The sequence below is a fragment of the Musca autumnalis genome, unplaced genomic scaffold, assembly GCF_047663935.1.
Source record: "Musca autumnalis isolate F117 unplaced genomic scaffold, ASM4766393v1 scaffold_4, whole genome shotgun sequence".
NCBI lineage: Eukaryota > Metazoa > Arthropoda > Insecta > Diptera > Muscidae > Musca > Musca autumnalis.
Genome location: NW_027411977.1, coordinates 19,675,918 through 19,695,911, shown reverse-complemented (window position 1 = coordinate 19,695,911; position 19,994 = coordinate 19,675,918). Strand labels below are relative to the sequence as shown.

The 19,994-nt window shown below is 36.3% G+C and overlaps 1 protein-coding gene across 1 annotated transcript; it reads right to left on the bottom strand.

The window, feature by feature from the left end:
* Positions 1-481: 481 nt before the first annotated feature.
* Gr61a (Gustatory receptor 61a) lies at positions 482-18,302 on the bottom strand. Its single transcript, XM_073980706.1, has 8 exons — positions 18,063-18,302; positions 17,802-17,993; positions 6,155-6,349; positions 5,866-6,035; positions 5,537-5,659; positions 1,026-1,180; positions 713-965; positions 482-636 (listed from the first exon to the last, which is right to left on the bottom strand). The coding sequence occupies exons 1-8, from the start codon at positions 18,208-18,210 to the stop codon at positions 547-549; spliced, it is 1,326 nt and encodes a 441-aa protein (XP_073836807.1). The 5' UTR covers positions 18,211-18,302; the 3' UTR covers positions 482-546.
* Between the last annotated feature and the right edge of the window lie 1,692 nt (positions 18,303-19,994).

Genomic DNA, 19,994 nt, shown 5'->3' with positions numbered 1-19,994 from the left:
CAGAATTGGCAGGACAAAGCTTCGATGGTGCAAACAAGTGAATGACGAGATGAGAAGGCGCGGTTTTCCAGAAAGCGAAGCAACAAACAGAGAGAATTGGAGATCTTTTGGCTTATGGAACAAATGTTTTGTAATGGACCAGCTAAGTAAGTAAGTATATATTTTATATTTATTAAATTTAATGTTTGATAATGGCGACATTTTTTAATTAATAATGTAATTCTTCAAGTGTGACTTCTCCCATATCAATGAGTGCACCCCGATTCATATTAGCTCAATGAGATGGGACCTACAGTTTGACGTCGAGTCCAAACGGAGTGTTTTACGACTTCACTTTATAGAGAAGTTTTAGATGGATGAAATACTCAGAAAATGTCGCCAGCATCACTGAGGGGTATTTTGCCACCGTTGAAAAATTGTTGCAACGTTCAGCGTTCCGGGATGTTTGCGGAACAATAATATATATGTATATAATTCTTCCTATTTTCCTCTTTACATCTTATTTTATTTACACTTTATAAAAAATATTTCATAAAAAACATCAATTTATGAACATAAATCTGGTAGACCTTCTTTGTGACTATTTATATCCAATGTCAAGAGCATTAGTTCATAAGTTACGATTGTAGACATCATCTGAAATTGTAACAAAATAAATCCCTTCCATAAAGTACCCATCTAGGTACAACAACAACAACAACATTTTACTTACCCCAAAGAAACCTTGCCTTGTAAGGGTATAGAAATTTTTACCGGTTAACCCGATTGGTTCATCCAAAATTTGAGCCATAAAACGTTGAACCTCTTCGGTCCAACAACCACTTGGTACCAAGTATAAAGTTTTCAATGGCAATAGAGAAGCCTCACGTATGCTGGAGGCAAACATAAAGACACCACATGTTCGGCCCAAGAGAAATCCTAAAGAAGTCCAAAAATAAATAGTATTAATGGGATAGCGGAGTTTTCTGTAATGAAGAAATGGTTATTAATTGAGCTATTTTTAAGAAATGAGGCTTTGAACTTACGTAAATATGTTAAGTAATTGATCACAAATGAAATACATATTATTGATTGATGAAATCAGAACGATTGTCGAAATATGTTTATTGACCTTCTCCATGAATTCGCATAACAATATGTGATCTTGTCGTATTTGATTCCATAGAGCATCGGGGACGTACTAGAAGAAGAACATTTGAATTATAAAATATAATTTAATCCGAGAAGTGACCTTAATAGTACGTTTATATATAACCGGATTTAACAAACCCACTGGGTTTCAATTGTCAATTCCATTGCTTATATTTTAAATTATTCCTCAAAAAGAAGGTTAACCCTTCATCTTCGAATTTAATGTGAATTACGACTAATGTTAGTCACACCTTTCGATAGTTATCGTGCCTACCAGTAATTTTACTCGGTCACCGTAGGATCGATAGATTTTTGTAGTCAAGACGAAAAGGTATACCTTCGGTAAAAAATTCAAAACTATCCTACAACAGAACTTTGATTGCACCTTACCGAAAGTTTTTGAAGTTATGTGGCAGCCCCCAGGGAAGGACTATACCAATAAGGCACTAGGGCGGGCATTGCTAGATCGACTACGTATAAAAAAAGTGTATGCCATAGGGGCAAGGGTATAAAAATCAGGGTAAGGATATTAAAAGCAACCTTGAGGCAAAGCAACATTTGTCATATCACCAAAAGGAACAAACTAGAGAATCCCAAGGGGAATATTCGACTAGGCGCTGTCATCTCAACAATTATGGTCATGCGTTCGCATATATTGCATAATGTGAGTGACAATATATCCCGGAATGTCTGTTCTTTTGGCCTTAGCCAGTGTAGAGATTACCCCATGGATCTATGAGATTTAATGGATGCTCCGTTTCAGATAGACAATCAAAAAGTATTTTTAAAAAATCCACGTCTCAGATAGACTATCAAAAAATATTTTTAAAAAATCCACGTCTCAGATAGACTATCAAAAAATATTTTTAAAAAATCCACGTCTCAGATAGACAATCAAAAAATACTTTTAAAAAAATCCACGTCTCAGAAAGACAATCAAAAAATATTTTTAAAAAATCCACGTCTCAGATAGACCATCAATAAATATTTTTAAAAACTCCACGTCTCGGATAGACCTTCAAAAAATATTTTTTAAAAAATCCACGTCTCAGATAGACCATCAACAAATATTTTTAAAAAAAATCCACGTCTCAGATAGACCACCAAAAAATATTTTTTTAAAAATCCACGTCTCAGATAGACCACCAAAAAATATTTTTTTAAAAATCCACGTCACCGATAGACCATCAAAAAATATTTTTAAAAAATCCACGTCTCAGATAGACCATCAAAAAATATTTTTAAAAAATCCACGTCTCAGATAGACCATCAAAAAATATTTTTAAAAAATCCACGTCTCAGATAGACCATCAAAAAATATTTTTAAAAAATCCACGTCTCAGATAGACCATCAAAAATCCACGTCTCAGATAGACCATCAAAAAATATTTTTAAAAAATCCACGTCTCAGATAGACCATCAAAAAATATTTTTAAAAACTCCACGTCTCGGATAGACCTTCAAAAAATATTTTTTAAAAAATCCACGTCTCAGATAGACCATCAACAAATATTTTTAAAAAAAATCCACGTCTCAGATAGACCATCAAAAAATATTTTTAAAAAATCCACGTCTCAGATAGACCATCAAAAAATATTTTTAAAAAATCCACGTCTCAGATAGACCATCAAAAAATATTTTTAAAAAATCCACGTCTCAGATAGACCATCAAAAATCCACGTCTCAGATAGACCATCAAAAAATATTTTTAAAAAATCCACGTCTCAGATAGACCATCAAAAATCCACGTCTCAGATAGACCATCAAAAAATATTTTTAAAAAATCCACGTCTCAGATAGACCATCAAAAATCCACGTCTCAGATAGACCATCAAAAAATATTTTTAAAAAATCCACGTCTCAGATAGACCATCAAAAATCCACGTCTCAGATAGACCATCAAAAAATATTTTTAAAAAATCCACGTCTCAGATAGACCATCAAAAATCCACGTCTCAGATAGACCATCAAAAAATATTTTTAAAAAATCCACGTCTCAGATAGACCATCAAAAATCCACGTCTCAGATAGACCATCAAAAAATATTTTTAAAAAATCCACGTCTCAGATAGACCATCAAAAAATATTTTTAAAAAATCCACGTCTCAGATAGACCATCAAAAAATATTTTTAAAAAATCCACGTCTCAGATAGACCATCAAAAAATATTTTTAAAAAATCCACGTCTCAGATAGACCATCAAAAAATATTTTTAAAAAATCCACGTCTCAGATAGACCATCAAAAAATATTTTTAAAAAATCCACGTCTCAGATAGACCATCAAAAAATATTTTTAAAAAATCCACGTCTCAGATAGACCATCAAAAAATATTTTTAAAAAATCCACGTCTCAGATAGACCATCAAAAAATATTTTTAAAAAATCCACGTCTCAGATAGACCATCAAAAAATATTTTTAAAAAATCCACGTCTCAGATAGACCATCAAAAAATATTTTTAAAAAATCCACGTCTCAGATAGACCATCAAAAAATATTTTTAAAAAATCCACGTCTCAGATAGACCATCAAAAAATATTTTTAAAAAATCCACGTCTCAGATAGACCATCAAAAAATATTTTTAAAAAATCCACGTCTCAGATAGACCATCAAAAAATATTTTTAAAAAATCCACGTCTCAGATAGACCATCAAAAAATATTTTTAAAAAATCCACGTCTCAGATAGACCATCAAAAAATATTTTTAAAAAATCCACGTCTCAGATAGACCATCAAAAAATATTTTTAAAAAATCCACGTCTCAGATAGACCATCAAAAAATATTTTTAAAAAATCCACGTCTCAGATAGAGCATCAAAAAATATTTTTAAAAAATCCTCGTCTCAGATAGAGCATCAAAAAATATTTTTAAAAAATCCACGTCTCAGATAGAGCATCAAAAAATATTTTTAAAAAATCCACGTCTCAGATAGACCATAAAAAAATATTTTTAAAAAATCCACGTCTCAGATAGACCATCGAAAAATATTTTTAAAAAATCCACGTCTCAGATAGACCATCAAAAAATATTTTTAAAAAATCCACGTCTCAGATAGACCATCGAAAAATATTTTTAAAAAATCCACGTCTCAGATAGACCATCAAAAAATATTTTTAAAAAATCCACGTCTCAGATAGACCATCAAAAATATTTTTAAAAAATCCACGTCTCAGATAGACCATCAAAAAATTATTTTAAAACATCCACGTCTCAGTTAGACCATTAAAAATTATTTTTTAAAAATCCACGTCTCAGATAGACCATCAAAAAATATTTTTAAAAAATCCACGTCTCAGATAGACCATCAAAAAATATTTTTAAAAAATCCACGTCTCAGATAGACCGTCAAAAAAATATTTTTAAAAAATCCACGTCTCAGATAGACCATCAAAAAATATTTTTAAAAAATCCACGTCTCAGATAGACCATCAAAAAATATTTTTAAAAAATCCACGTCTCAGATAGACCATCAAAAAATATTTTTAAAAAATCCACGTCTCAGATGGGGCATCAAAAAATATTGTAAAAAAATCTACGTCTCAGGTAGACCATCAAAAAATATTGTAAAAAAATCTACGTCTCAGGTAGACCATCAAAAATATTTTAAAAAAATCCACGTCTCAGATAGACCATCAAAAAATATTTTTAAAAAATCCACGTCTCCGATAGGACTTCAAAAAATATTTTTAAAAAATCCACGTCTCAGATAGATCATCAAAAAGATTATTAAAAAATCCACGCTTGCGATAGAATTTTAAAAAATCGACGTCTCAGCTAACCTTCAAAATTATTTTTAAAAAATCCACATCTTAGATAAACCTTTAAGAAACATTTTTAAAAAACCCACGTCTCATACAGACTTTTAAAATATTTTTCGCCAAACATCACCGTTGGGACACCCGGTCTGGTAAACCGCCATCTTCGTTCACAAACGAACCAACGGTACTAGCAAAGTTTCTTTGTGCGAACCGTGACGAGTTATGGAACTTACTCTTGAAGTCAATGGGTTGGCAGGCGAACATAACCGGAAAAAGTAGCAATGAACCTGAAGCAATGCAACATTGGTACACGATAAAGTAAATTGTTGCCAACGGTTAAATCACTCGCACTTATAGAGCGGCTGTTACTTTCAACGGCGCGTCAGTGACAGCTCCGAAGAGAAGAAGCCATTATCTTTGTTTGAATTATTGTACCTCGTGCAAATTTGTGGCACATGTTCAACTATCCACCTAAACAAACTTAATTTGTTCCAAGGTATTTTTGTACAAATCCAATAGAAGCCCACTGTGATACAGTGCCAAGTATCTTGGCATGTACCACAAAAACAGCAAACGTAAACTCATGGCTATAAAAATAGTAATAGTACCTATTAGGCATAACCACAAAACATGACTTTGTACTTACATTTCCTGCCAATAGGTCAATGCGATCGGCAAACTGTTGAAAACGTGTTGTCAGACCCAAACTAATGGCCATAATGAAAAAGTCCATAAAATTCCACATGACGGTAAAGGCGGCGTTAAGAAACTATCGTACAACAGAGAGAAAGCAAGAGGATTAGTAAATCTAAAAGTAAAAAAAGAAAACTATCAAATCAAGCACGTATATAAGTTCGATGTCCCTCCTGCTAATTTATGCTGCAAAACAAAACATTTATCCCTGTTTTTGCACATAAACTCTTGTAGGGACATCCCCACAAATTAAATAAAGAACGAAACAACAACATTACATACAAATGCACATATCACCACCAAAATGTGATAGGGAAAATATGTAAAGACATCATCCATAAGTGCTGTCATCAAATACTCCTTATAGGAATGTCGCGTATCCTCGGGATGACAAGTTAGACGTTCCATTAGAAAATTATAATAATGTGAGGCATAATAAAGACTGGTTTCCACTACATCAACAGCGGCAAGGAAGATGATGTCCAACACGTCAAAGGAAAAAAGTTTGTTAATTAGTTCGTCGGTGTGCTTAAATGACAACAACGACAACTTATCACCTCCAGATACTTACCCAGGGCCATTGACCAAAACACTATAGTCAATGTACGCAACTGTTTCAGCAGCGACCATTTCGGTGGCAGATATGGTGGCTTCAGGAATATTAAATCAATACGTGTCCAGTGCATCATTAGCTCTGGCCAGCCTCGGGCTATGCTTAGGAAATTTAGAAAAACTGTCATGCACATGAAAAGGAAGAACATACCAACTGTAAACGAGAAAAACAAGAACAAGTTGTAAAAGAAAAATGTTATAAAGAAGGAAAATGAGTTTGGTTATTCGAAAATAAAAGAAGATGGTAGGGTTAGGCGCACCATTTAGGAGTGGTTTAAAAATAGTTTGACATGTTCATGAAAAAAAAAAAAAAACAAAGAAAAATAAAAGATCTTTGCAAACGTTTTAAGGAACATGATCGAAATAAAAACCAGTAAAGGAAGGATTGGGTGCCACCGTGGTGCAATGGTATGCACACCCGCCTTGCACGCTGAAGGTCGTGGGTTCGATTCCCCGGCCAGTCAACATCGAACACTTTTCAACGGTGGCAAAATACCCCTCAGTAATGTTGGCGACATTTTCTGAGTATTTCAGCCTTGTACAACTTCTCTACAAGTGGTGTCTTAGGACACGCCGTTCGGACTCGGCAATAAACAAGTAGGTCCCATATCATTGAGCCAATATGAATCGGGGTGCACTCATTGATATGAGAGAAGTCTCCCCTGTCCCGCATGGGATGTTTGTGGAACAATTATATTATAAAGGAAGGATCAAAGTCGGGCCGACTATATGATACCCTACACCACTGCGAATATGCAAAATATATGTATATGGTAGATATATAAATCTGGACTGACATATTCCATTTTGGAAGTGGTCTTGTTTTGGAAGTTATTTATCTCGATAGATATCGCGCCCACCAGTTATTTCAGTTGGTCATCATACAATTTAGACCTTTGGACCATTATACATATGTCTGAAAATATGTGCTTGCCATCGAAAGACATCATATCGCCGCTGTAAACAGAGTTACTAGGAGTACCTTTGGTACGAATTTTCAAAGGATTCTCGCACAGACCCTTAACCGCACTTAAACAAAAATGTTGATCATTTGTGTGGGCGGTACAATAAGGAATGGACCGATAGGGCCCACTTTTGAACATAAACTAAGTTTGGACAAAAAATTTCGACATCCAAAGTTTGGACCAAATCAGTTACTCCGTTTATGAGATATTGCGCTTACCTCCGGAAGGAGTGGACCTATAGGCACCATCTTCGAATTTCATTTAATATTCGAAGAAATATTACGATATGCAAAGTGTGGACCAACGCAGTATTCGGTTCGGGAGTTGTCGTGCACATCAGCCGCCACACATGGTGGCCGTAGGGTTTTTTTTACAGTTTTCGGGTCATTTTCTCAAAAAGTATAGACTTACCACTGAAAAAACTTGAACCACAGTAATAGGGGCGTTGAGTGCAACCTGTTGCAAGAGAAATCAAATCGATTAGAGAGGAGGTCCTAACCTGCACTTTTCCGAAATTTGGCGTGGGAGGTATCCGAAGGAGTTGTCATACATAGTCCATGTTCTGTATGGACCAAATCGGTTACTGCCTTCGAGAGTTATCGTGCGCATCATTTTAGCGAAAAAAATGGAACTATTATGGGGGAGGCACCCAAAGGAGTGGACCAATAAGGTCTATTTTAGTACTTGATTTAACTTAACACATGGCGCCATAGCGTTTTTTCAGCTTTAAGGTCATTTTCTCAGGTGGTATGTATTTGCCCTTGAAAAAACTTGCACTGTCGTAATGGGGCAGCGAATACAAGTTGTTACAACAAAAATCAAAAGGATTCCAGAAGAGGTCTTAAACTGCACTTTTTCGAAATTTTGTGGTGGAGGTACCCGAGGGAGTTTACCGATATGGCCCATCTTCGAACTTAAACTAAGTTTCGGCAAAATATTACGAAAGCCAATTTTGGACCTAATCGGTTTATTCGTTCTAGAGATATCGTGCGCTCCAGACAGACAGGCAGACGGATTGCTAAATCGACTCATTGTGTTGCTGTACTGGAAGAATCGTTGCCTCCTCATGTAGATGGTCCATTGAAGACTTGAGGAGGCGCCCTGTTGTTTTTTAGGGCGGCATTCTGACAGGTTTGAATGGTTTTCCAATTCGTATCACATAATTCTGGGATCAAACTGCAGCCGCATAGCTTACCATCGACTCAGCTATCGAGTTATATGTGGTCAACAAGGTTTCTTTATCTGCATCCCAAGGGTTGCCGGCTAGGAACTTGAGGACCTTGTTCCTACCTTTCAGTTTGTCGCTGATAGCAGTGGCGTGGCGCCCTACTTGAATGTAGTGTCGAATGTGAATGAAGTAGAGGTTAAACAGTTCCGGAGATATCAACCCACATTGGGGAACTGCCTGTTTCACTCTACCGGGTTTGGACTTCTTGTTCCTGAATGCCTGATTGTATCAAAGGCTTTTGATAAGTCAAGCGCCACCGACAAATATATGTGGAGCATGCTGATGATCGGCACCCTGACCATTTTTAGACTTCATGTTGAGAACATTAATGAGATACTCCACTCCCGGCTCATCTAGCTGTTTCAGCATTACCATGGAGATTCCATTAGAGCCCAACGCTTTGCATGATTTAGCATTCCCGATGACATTCCACAATGGTCCCAAATCTAAATTTTCTGGCCAAAACTATTTCAACGTTAATTAATTTTTATAATAAATGTGTACAAACAGCAATTCTTACTTTTTATCGACCAAAATGACCAAAAAATGACAAAATTTGTTGAACAGGGTGGTCCCGTTGTGTGGGGTCTAAACCAAAACATTGACCTATGTTAATTTTTGGTACGAAGGATTCATATCTTCCAAGAGTTCAAAATACCAAATTTCAGCCCAATCGGTCATAAAGTGTCGCTAAAATCCACAAAATATCTAAAATCGGACGGTACTTTTATGTGGGGGCTATGATAAAAAATGGACCTATTTTCAAAAACATTATACATACTTGTTTTCTACACTCTGAAACACTTAAATATGATTTTTAAGGAAAATCGGTTGATAGATGTGGGTATTACCGTTCTATTTCAATTGGATACTACGTACAGTCACAACCGGTATTTACAAAAAATTCTCCCATCTTAAAATAGAAAAATCCACTTTATTTTAACTGTGGCAAATTTGAGCACGATTTGACTACCGAATTTATTAGTACAGACCCCCTGCTATCTTTCAAATTCGATTTGGGGGTGGTCATATTTGGACATTTTTTTAAAAGTTTAAGTATATTTAAAAAATATTTGTAAAAAATAATTTTTAATATATATATATAAACATTGATTTTATTACGCTAATTTTAAAAATTTCATCGTTCTTTTTGTAAATATTATGAAAGTACAGTTTCCCGATTCATAATAACTTTGGTCTCACTTCTGTATATTTAAATTATGCTTCACGCAACACCAAATTTAGATCAATTTTGTACTTTTCGTATTTCCAACACCAATTCAATAATTCAGTCCTCAGCGACCTACATACCTAATTTCAGAATTTGTATCCATTTTAAAAACTCTTTATCTAAACACCAACACAGACCCTAATACAAAAATTAGAAATTCCAGCTATTTCTCTTTATGCAACAGATATAAGTTTCAAAATTACATCCCTATATCCAAAACAATATCCCGACCGCGATACCCATTTACACATCTATCTGTTCTCCTTAAACCAATTATCGCAGTATTTAGTACTTTTCGTATACATAAGTACGAATATCCGCAACCTCCTCCATATCTCCACTCTAAACGCCAACTGCTATCCCAGTAACGAATTTCACAATTTCCACTCTACCCACTTACACAATAACAATTTGAACGAAATTCTGTGGCATTTAGTAATTTTCGTTCATTTATAGTACGTATATCCTCAACCACTTCCATATCTCAACCCTACACACCAACAGCGACTATAATACCAAATATAAAAATTCCACCCCTATTCATATACCAAATTTAGCACCATTTAATACTCAATCCATCACTCCAACAGTAATCTTAGTTCTATATTTCAAGATTTTACCTCGATGGGTTCACGAAATGTAAATTGTTTAATACTTTTCGTACACATAAGTACGAATTTCCAAACCTATATCAATCCTACACTTCAACAATAACCTCCACTCCAAATTTCAGGTTTCCAGCTCTATCATTTCAACCAAATCCAAATTTTACCAAATTTAGTACCATTTAGTACTTTTCGTACACATAAGGAGAATTTACAAAACTACCCCCATATCTCAATCTTACACTTCATCAGTAATCTTAATTCCAAATTTTAAAAATTCACCTCTATCCATTCACCCAAGTTGTACCAAATTTAGTACCATTTAATACTTTTCGTACAAATAACTACGAATTTACAAAACTACCCTCATATATCAACCTTACACTTTACAGTAATCCAAATTTCAGGTTTCCAGCTCTATCCATTCACCCAAATCCAAATTAGTACTTTTCGTACACACCAGTACGAATTTCTAAACCTATTTTCTTTTATAAACACCACTTCCCAACCTTAATTTCCATACCAAATTCCAAGATTCTACTTATAGCCGTTCAAAATATACAATTGGTACTAAATTTAATAACTTTTAGTACTTTTACATACTTATAAGTCGAATTTCCAAAAACCCTTTAGTACATCTTTCTAACTCTCCATTTGTGACCATCACTCCAAATTTCAGAATTCTAGCTCTTCCCGTTCTTTTCGGATCTTTTCACTTCGAATTTCCAAAAACCCAGCCTTATCTCACGCCTACACAGCAACCCACACTCAAAATTTCAAGCTTCTAGCTTCAGCCGTTTCGTCTGGGCGATGATCTGTCAGTCACTCACTCACTCACTTACTTATCACTAAGCTCTTTTATATAATAAGATAATGCGTTACTGCAGCCATGCACGCGCCTTTACGAAAAAGTTAACTACAACTCTCTTCTTGTGCACCATTGTGTTACTGAAGTGTACTAATTTCACATCTCCTCTTTGCTCTATGCCTTATCTTTGCTTTATCACTACTCTTCTCTTTGAATAAAATCACTTCTCTTGCACTAACCGACTGGTAAGCATCTCTTCTCGTCTCTAACCAACTTTTATACTGAATTAAAACCTATAAGAATTATAACGTTTATGAAAATATTCTAACCAATATGTTTTATTTCTCTTCTCATTTCTTCGTTAATTATTCCTCATTGGCTATGAGGAATAATTTATAAACAAACAAGTAAAAAAGTATCAGTCGGCTTGGCCGACAGAGATATACCCTCAGCCTGTGTATATTAAAACAATTTTTTCCCAAAAAACGTATGTATTTAGAGGATTTTAAAAATGTTGGGCGTATGAAACGACAAAAATGTTGATTAGGATTAAGGATCTAAAAGAAATGGATCGACATTGACTGGTATGGAAGTGGATCTCCAGCCACAACATATGGTGCCATAGGGGGTTTTTACACTCTTCGGGCTGTTTGCTCAAGAAGTATGGACTTGCCCCTAAAAAAACTTTTTTTTTGCTTCAATAAAAATCGAAGTGATTCGATATCGGGTCTTAAAGTGAACTTATCTGAAATTTTTTGTGGGAGGTACCGGATAGAGTGGACAAATATAGTCCATATTCGAACCTGATCTATATCTGGTAGATATATTAGGATGTGTAAAGCATGGACCAATACGGCCACTCCCTTCAAAAGTTACCGTACGAACAATTTTTCCGAACATTTTTGAAATTTTGTGGGGGAGGTACCTTAAGGAGTGGACCGATATGGCTTATCTTCGAACTTAAACTATTCTTGGACAAAATATTACTAAGACCAAATTTTGGACCGAATCGGCAGATCCGTTCTAGAGTTATCTTGCGCTCCAACCACCTCACACGGTGTCATTTTTGCAGCTTTCATGCTATTTTCTCAGGAAGTATGGACTTGCCGCTAATGAAACTTGTACCGTCGTATGGGGGGCAGTGAATACAAGTTCCTAAAATCAAAGCGATTCGAGAGATGGCCCTAAACTGAACTTTTCCGAAATGTTGTGTGGGAGGTACCCGAAGGAGTGGACCGATTGAGTCCATATTGAAACCTCATTTAAGTCTGGTACAGGTTTCACGATGGACAAAGTATGGACCCAATCGGTTACTCCCTTCAAGAGTTATCGTGCGCACAAATTTTCCGAACATTTTCGAACTTTTGTGTGGGAGGTACCGGAAGAAGTGGACCGATATAGCCCATCTTCGAACTTAAACTAAGTTTGGGCAAAATATTACGAAAGCCAAAATTTGAACCGAATCGGCGCATCCGTTCGAGAGTTATCGTGCGCACCAGCCAGCCAGACAGACAGACGGACAGACAGACAGACGGACGGATATTGCTAAATCAACTCCAAATTGTCTGAAGCACATTTCGTCCAAACATACTTGGGGTCTAAAACCATTATTTCGATGAGGCACATTTTGCCCGTATGAAAGTGTATATTCCCTTTCTAGCCTAAAGGCTGAGGGTATAAAAATACAGTCCATTTATCTTTAGTGTTTGGTTTCTTGGCTCTCATTATCAACCACAGCAGAAACCTACTAACAAAAACACGAATTTATTGACGGGCTAATGTCCGGCACGTAACTTGAGATACATCTATTTATCGGCGAGATGTATACGTTCAGTAACTCTACCTCGGCAGTTCCACACCTGACTGCAACCCCCATACATTCCATGTACGGGTCATTAGAGTCAGGCTCAAGCGAGATAGGTCTGTATTGAACAGACCTCAGAACGCATTAACCTTCATAACGCTGTAAGCTGCAGTTGTTGTTGAGCTTGGTTTCCTGCATCGCCACGACCTTGATATTCCTCCGACTCATGAAGTTCACTATTTCCTCGATTATCTCGGAGTCCATTGCAATTAAATTTCAAAAAGGATGCATTTTCTGGAATTGGAACAACAATGGCAGGTGGCAAATGCTACGTGTGCGGTTGCTGTTGGAGGGACTGCGGGGGAGTTTCGTAATTTTATTACGACTACTCACTGGGGGTGTGTTAACGCAGCATGCAGCAACATAGTCCCTCGCGTGGACAAGTCCAGAGCAACCCCTTAGACATCTTTGCATCTCACCGAAGATTGGACATGGGTGAAGATGCAGATGTGACAAACCGAGCACAAATATATTGATCCTCGGTTTTCCTCCGTCCCGAAACGGACCGAAAGAATACGGAGCAGGCATTCCGGGATATGCTGCTCCCAATGCAGAAAAACGATACAAACACAAACATAAGTACACCGAGGTGACAGCTGCTGGCCGGGACACGGAACCCGCTGCCATTCTTATCGTTAGCCACAGAAACCATTAGTTTGTCCTTAGTTTCTTCTTCTTAGCGGGCTTTAGTTAATCTGACTAGGGTTGGTTTTGTATTTCTTGTAATCCTCGACAATTTTGTCCACACTACCATTTGAAGCATTCTTGGCAAATTTGCCGATAATAAATTTTCCCTTTTGGTAAAGCGCTTTCAGAACATCGGACAAATATTTGTTGTTTTTTTTTTTTGAGTTTAGGTATAGGCACCATCACTATATAGCTGTGATATAGCCCCCGTCACGTTAAGGAATTTTGTAGGTATTAGTTCCATTTGACTGCCGAATTAGTTGTATTTTGAGATTTTGTGTGTTTCAGGGGAAAGAAAACATTTTTACAAAAAAAAAAAAAAAAAAAAAAAAAAAACGTGAGGACCGTTACAGCCTCCATATAACGGTACCACCCGATCTCAGGTATATCTATATCGATTTTATCTGTATTTTTCGACCTAATTGATTGTAATTTGGCACTTTTGGTTTTCAGTAGACGAAGACTTCTCCACCAAAAATTGTTTACATGTTTGGTATAGTCCCCATAAAAAGGTACCTTCCGAGTTTTGAATTTTTAAGGGTTTTTGTTTTTATCCTATTCTCACACACATTATTTAATCTTCTTTGGAGCTATTACATATTTTTGCACATAATTTGTCGGCCTGGGTCCACATTTAAGTATAGCCCCTGTAGAACCATAGCGCCCAATTTTCGGCTAACATCTGGGGGTTACTCTGTATTGCGATGCGTTTGCGTTTGGTATTTTGTTAGCGCAAGATATGTGCGTTAATGCACGATTTTGACATAGGCTTTTGTATTACAGATTGCGCTGATGCCAGAAAGGAAAATGGAAAAAATTGTTGCGAAAGGAGATATGAAAACGCATTTAATTTCCTTACGCATCGCATTTTGCTTACGCATTGCTATAGAGAATAACCCCCCTGGTTACAGTATAATTTATGATGAGGGTATACAAAGGTCGGTTGCTACCGTGGTGCAATGGTATGAACGCTAAAGATCGTGGTTTCGATTCCCAGGCCAGGCAACATCAAATTTTTAACGGTACAAAATACCCCTCAGTAATGTTGGCGACATTTCGTGAGTGGTGTCTTAAGACACGCCGTTCGGACTCGGCGTAAAACGGTAGGTCCCATATCATTGAACTAATACTCGTATGAATCGGGGTGCACACCCCTTCTGCGATGTTTGTGGGACAATTATATTATTCAAAGTTCGGCCGGGTCGAACTTAACGTCGTTTTCACTTGTTGCATAGTAGGATCCTTTTATACCCTCCACCATAATATGGGGATTATAATAAAATTTGTCATTCCGTTTGCAACACATCGAAATATTTTGAGTCAATATAACCATGTCCGTCTGTCCGTTCGTCTGTTGAAATCAAGATACAGCTCGCAATTTTTATACCCTCAGCATTTACATATGCTAACGAGGGTATATACACTTTCATACGGGCAAAATGTGCCTCATCGAAATAATGGTTTTAGACCCCAAGTATGTTTGGACGAAATCCGTTTCAGACAATTTGGAGTCGATTTAGCAATGTCCGCCTATCTGTCTGGCTGGCTGGTGCAACGATAACTCTTGGTCTAAAATTTGGCTTTCGTAATATTTTATCCAAACTTAGTTTAAGTTCGAAGATGGGATATATGGGTTCACTCCTTCAGGTACCTCCCCCACAAAAGTTCGAAAATTTTCGGAAAAATTGTGCGAACGATAACTCTAAGGTAATAACCGATCTGGTCTATACTTTACAAATCGTGAAATTTCTACCAGACATAGATGAGGTTCCAATATGGACTCTATCGCTCCACTCTTTCAGGTACCTCCCACACAAAATTTCGGAAAAGTTCAGTTTAGGATCTGCTCCCGAATCGCTTTGATTTTTGTTGTAACAACTTGTATTTGCTACCCCCATCACGGCGGTATATGTTTTTTCAGCGGCAAGTCCATACTTCCAGAGAAAATGACCCGAAGGCTGTAAAAACCAGCTAAGGCACCATGTGAAGTGGATGCAGCGTACGATAATTCTCCAATGAATAAACCAATTCGATCCAAAATTTGGAAGTCGTAATATTTTGCGCAGACTTTGATCATGTTCTATAAAGGACCATATCGGCCCATTCCTTTGGGTACCTCTCACACAACAGTTCAAGATTTTCGCTAAAGTGATCTGCACGATAACTCTCGAAGGCAGTAACCGATTTGGTCCATTCTTTGCGCACCGTGATATTTCAATGAGACAAAGATCAGGTTGTAATATGGACTATATATGTCAACTCGTTCGGGTACCTCCAGCACAAAATTTCGGAAAAGTGCAGTTTAGCACCTCCACTCGGATCGTTCTGATTTTTCATGCAACAGGTTGCACTTAATGTCCCTATTACGATGGTACAAATTTTTTGAGCTGCAAGTCGACACTTCTTGAGAACATGACCCGAAAGCTGTAAAAAACCCCTACGGCCAGCAAGTGTAGTTTCTGGTCCAAACTTAGTTTATGTTCAAAAGTGTGGCCTATCTGTCCACTGCTACCACCCACACAAATGTTCAAGATTTTTGTATAAGGGTCTGTTCAAGGATCCCTTTGAAATGTTTACTGAAGGTACTCGTATTAAACAGGGTACATCGATCATATGTTTTTCGTGGGTCTAAATTATATGGTGACCAACTGAAATTATATGAGACCAACTGTCGGCTAGTTCATACGCCCAAAATTCTGAAAACCCCCAAAATACATACGTTTTGTTTTTGCAAAAGAAGTGTTTCAATTCGCGTAGGCAAGCCGACTGATTCTTTTTTACTTGTTAAGATAGAGCTTTGTAATTTGGTATAGAAGTTTATATTACTCCTACGATGTTTGGTATTGCAAATGGGCTATATCGGTCTACGTTTTGATATAGCCCCCATAGAACGGTACCACCCGATTTTCGGTATTTCGAAGGTTTTAGCTTCACTATCACACCGAAATGATTGAAATTTGGTACTTACTCTTCGTTGAGGATATTAAACTTTCCCCCACAATTTTCCCGGTACAGCTCCACACCTTCATATAGCCCCCATAGGACGGTACCTCCCTATTTCCGGTATTTTGAAGGTTGTGACCTCAATATTCCACCAACATTGACGAAAGTAGGTATTTAGTCTTCATTTGGGGTAAAAAACTTTCTATATGAAATTTGTCGGATAGGTCCACAGCCCCCATAGAACGGTACCTCCTGATTTTAGGTATTTTGAAGTTTATGGCCACAATAACCCATCGAAATGGCATCGAAATTTGGTAGTTAGTCTTCGTTGGCGGTATTCAACTTTCTCTTCTAAATTTGTCGGTATAGGTGCACGCCTTCATATAGCCCCCATAGAACGGTACCACACGATTTCCGGTATTTTGAAGGTTGCGCAACAACCGACAGAAATAGCTGCAATTTGGTATTTTGTGTGCGTTGTAGGTAAAAATATTTCCGACTGAAATATGTCGGTATAGATCCATGTTTCGATATATGCCCCATAGAACGGTACCTCCCGATTTTCGTAATTCTGAAATTCGTGACGTCATTATCCCACCAAAATGACTGAAACTTGTTATTTAGTCTTCCATGGGGTTGTAAAATATTCCAGAAAGGAATTATCAGAAATTTGTCGGTATAGGTCGACTTCTTCCCAGGTCCCCCTTAGAAACGTATCTCTTGATTTTCGGTATTTTTTTAGATTTTAGCCACATTATCTTACCGAATTATCGGAAATTTGGTATTTAGTCTTCTTTGAGTCTAAAAACTTTCCGCCAGAAATTTGTCGGTATAGATCGACGTTTTGTTGTAACACCCATAGAACGGTACCTCCCGAATATCGATATTTTGAAGGTTAGCCAATTTTTTTTCCGAAATTGCTGAAATTTGGAATTTAGACTTCTTCATAAATGAAAAGAAACTAATTGTTCCATTTTACTTCAATACAACTCGTGGTGGAGGGTACAAAACAAGTTCGACCCGGCCGAACTTAACGCCGTTCTTACTTGTTAATAATAGTGGGTTGCTAACCCAAGTTTTTATAGTTACGAGAATTAAAGTCAGTTCCCCAGATGACACCACAGGGTGTCACCACTTGAGATGACATTAAAACCAAGATAAGTCCTGGGTTTTACCATATTAAAGTCGGTCAGGACCCTGCGTCAGGAACAACCTTTGTTTATTTTTTTTAGTTTGGGAATTGTGTATAATCTCATGAATTGATAACCAACTTACTTATATTTTTTGAATTTAATCCCGCCTTCAGCAGGCTATCCGATATATGTAATGTTTTCCAGCTACCAAAGAAAAGGAATACAAGTGTGGTGGCAAAGGATATACTTGATATTTTGAAAGTCAAACGATATGGATTGCACCCCATTGAATTGACCAAGGGCATCAGACCGAAGATGTGACCAACCAGGAGACCTTAAATCAAGTAAACACAACAAACAAATAGGTCACCAAAAATGTTACAAAAGTTTTTCAAATTTATACATGGTCGCATGGCACGATGAAAGGTATCCATATAACTAAAATCCTGGCGATGTTGCAGTTTGGCGAATTTCTTTAAAATTTCCTTTTGATGTTGTCGCCTTAACTTCAGTTTTGTCCAAAGTTTCCAATGATTTTTAGAAAAGGACATTTTGGGTTTGTTTTGTTTTTCTTTTTATTTCTCTTAATTAAATATTTTTCACTGACCACTTTATTAAGGTAAATTCTTTTTGAAACTGATCAACTTATTTTTTGCGGTTTCCAACTTCGGCCACCACAATTAAGATTGCATGTTGATGCCTAAGTGGTCGGTGGTCAGTGGTTTGAATAGGGAAAATTTTTTTATAAATTTAATTATGGGGTTTAGAGAAGGTTTCGTGTAGTCAAATGTGTTGTTATTGTTGTTTTTATTGTCACACCATAGACAGACAGACTTATTAAGCAACTGTAATGATCCAATTAAAACTCACTCATTCTGATATCGTACCTCATTTGCGATTCTGCGTTCATTTAATTGGGGTCTTTTAATTAGTAATTATTTGTAAAATAAATTATAATTAATGGTAGGCCTCTTTTGTTTGTTTGTTTTTATTGTCATATTGTTCTTATAAAAGGATATGTGGGTCGCAGGGAAATTACTCCACACCTACATGCTTTATTTCCATAACTGTTCAGTGCCCCAGTCTATACAAAATTATTTATATTAGAGAAATATATGATTTTGGGAGAAAAAAAATTTCAATCACATAATAATAAGTCGACAGTTTGATGTTCTCCTTACTGGTTTTATGTTCTATCTCTCTCTTCCAAAAGAATTGGTAATGTGCAACATTCCACAGTATAAACATATTTAATCATGCAATATTTGGGTGGTTCACTCTGCAAGTGATAAATGTTAAATAAATAAGTCGTCTAAATAAAATTGTACAGACAAATCACGCCAACAAATCACGGATGTAAAGAGAAGAACTTTGCAAATATTTAGAAACCGCTTTAATACAGTGGTGAGCGAAATCGCGAGAGAAGGATATTTAATATTGCATTTTTCTTGATGTTTCTTTACTTATATCAAGATATTTTTAACATAAATGTCGTCTAAAGTCATTAATAATGCACATTAAAAAAATTGCATAAACGTTGATTTGTTGATGGTTTAAATTACGAAGAGAAATTGACACCAACTTTAAAGTTGCCTAATGCTCATGATTGCTTTAATAGATCTATTGAATCAATAGTCATTTCCAAAATGATTTCATCCTGTAGCACGGATGAATGACGTTTTGAAAGTTAATCACTAAAATAACACTGTACAACACAAAAAATAATGACAAGATAAATCTTCAAGATTACACTGTACAACACAAAAAATAATTACAAGATAATTCGGCCAGATTATGAAAGAGGACCTAAAAAAAAAGAAGACACATGTGTCGGCGTTTTGAAAGTTTACGTCGAGAAGTAACCTAAATAGACAAATATTCGACATCACATTCCTTGGAATCCTTGCATTTTAGGTATAAAGTGTCTTTGACATTATTACTGAAAACAATGCGGGTTATCTTTTTATGAAAAAAAATAACCCTCATGCGAGTCACTAAAGGGGTCTTTTTGGTCCATTTTTTTTAAAAACGTTTAAAAACTCCTTTAAAATGAGATCGTATCAGATCAAAATATTCTACAAAATTATTTGTCATAAAATTTTACTATAGGTCCCCGAATACACCAAAACTCTAAATCGTACCTAAACGCCAGGAATCTGCCAAAAGTAAAATCACCTTTTAGGGTTAATGTTGTACTTTATTGGTGCGATCTATACCTACAAATTTCTGGCGGAAAGTTTTTAGAGGATATAGAAATCCGCGGACCTATACTGATAATTCTCTTCTGGAATATTTTATAATCCCATGGAAGACTAAATAACAAATTTTAGTCTTT

Coding starts and splice junctions, on each gene's coding strand:
- Gr61a (XM_073980706.1), bottom strand. CDS start 18,210: ATGTCCTTTTCTAAAAATCATTGGAAACTTTGGACAAAACTGAAGTTA. Junction 6,350..17,801: donor ATTAAATTCAAAAAATATAA/GTAAGTTGGTTA, acceptor TCTCGTTTACAG/TTGGTATGTTCTTCCTTTTC. Junction 5,660..5,865: donor TGGTGGTGATATGTGCATTT/GTATGTAATGTT, acceptor GTTGTACGATAG/TTTCTTAACGCCGCCTTTAC.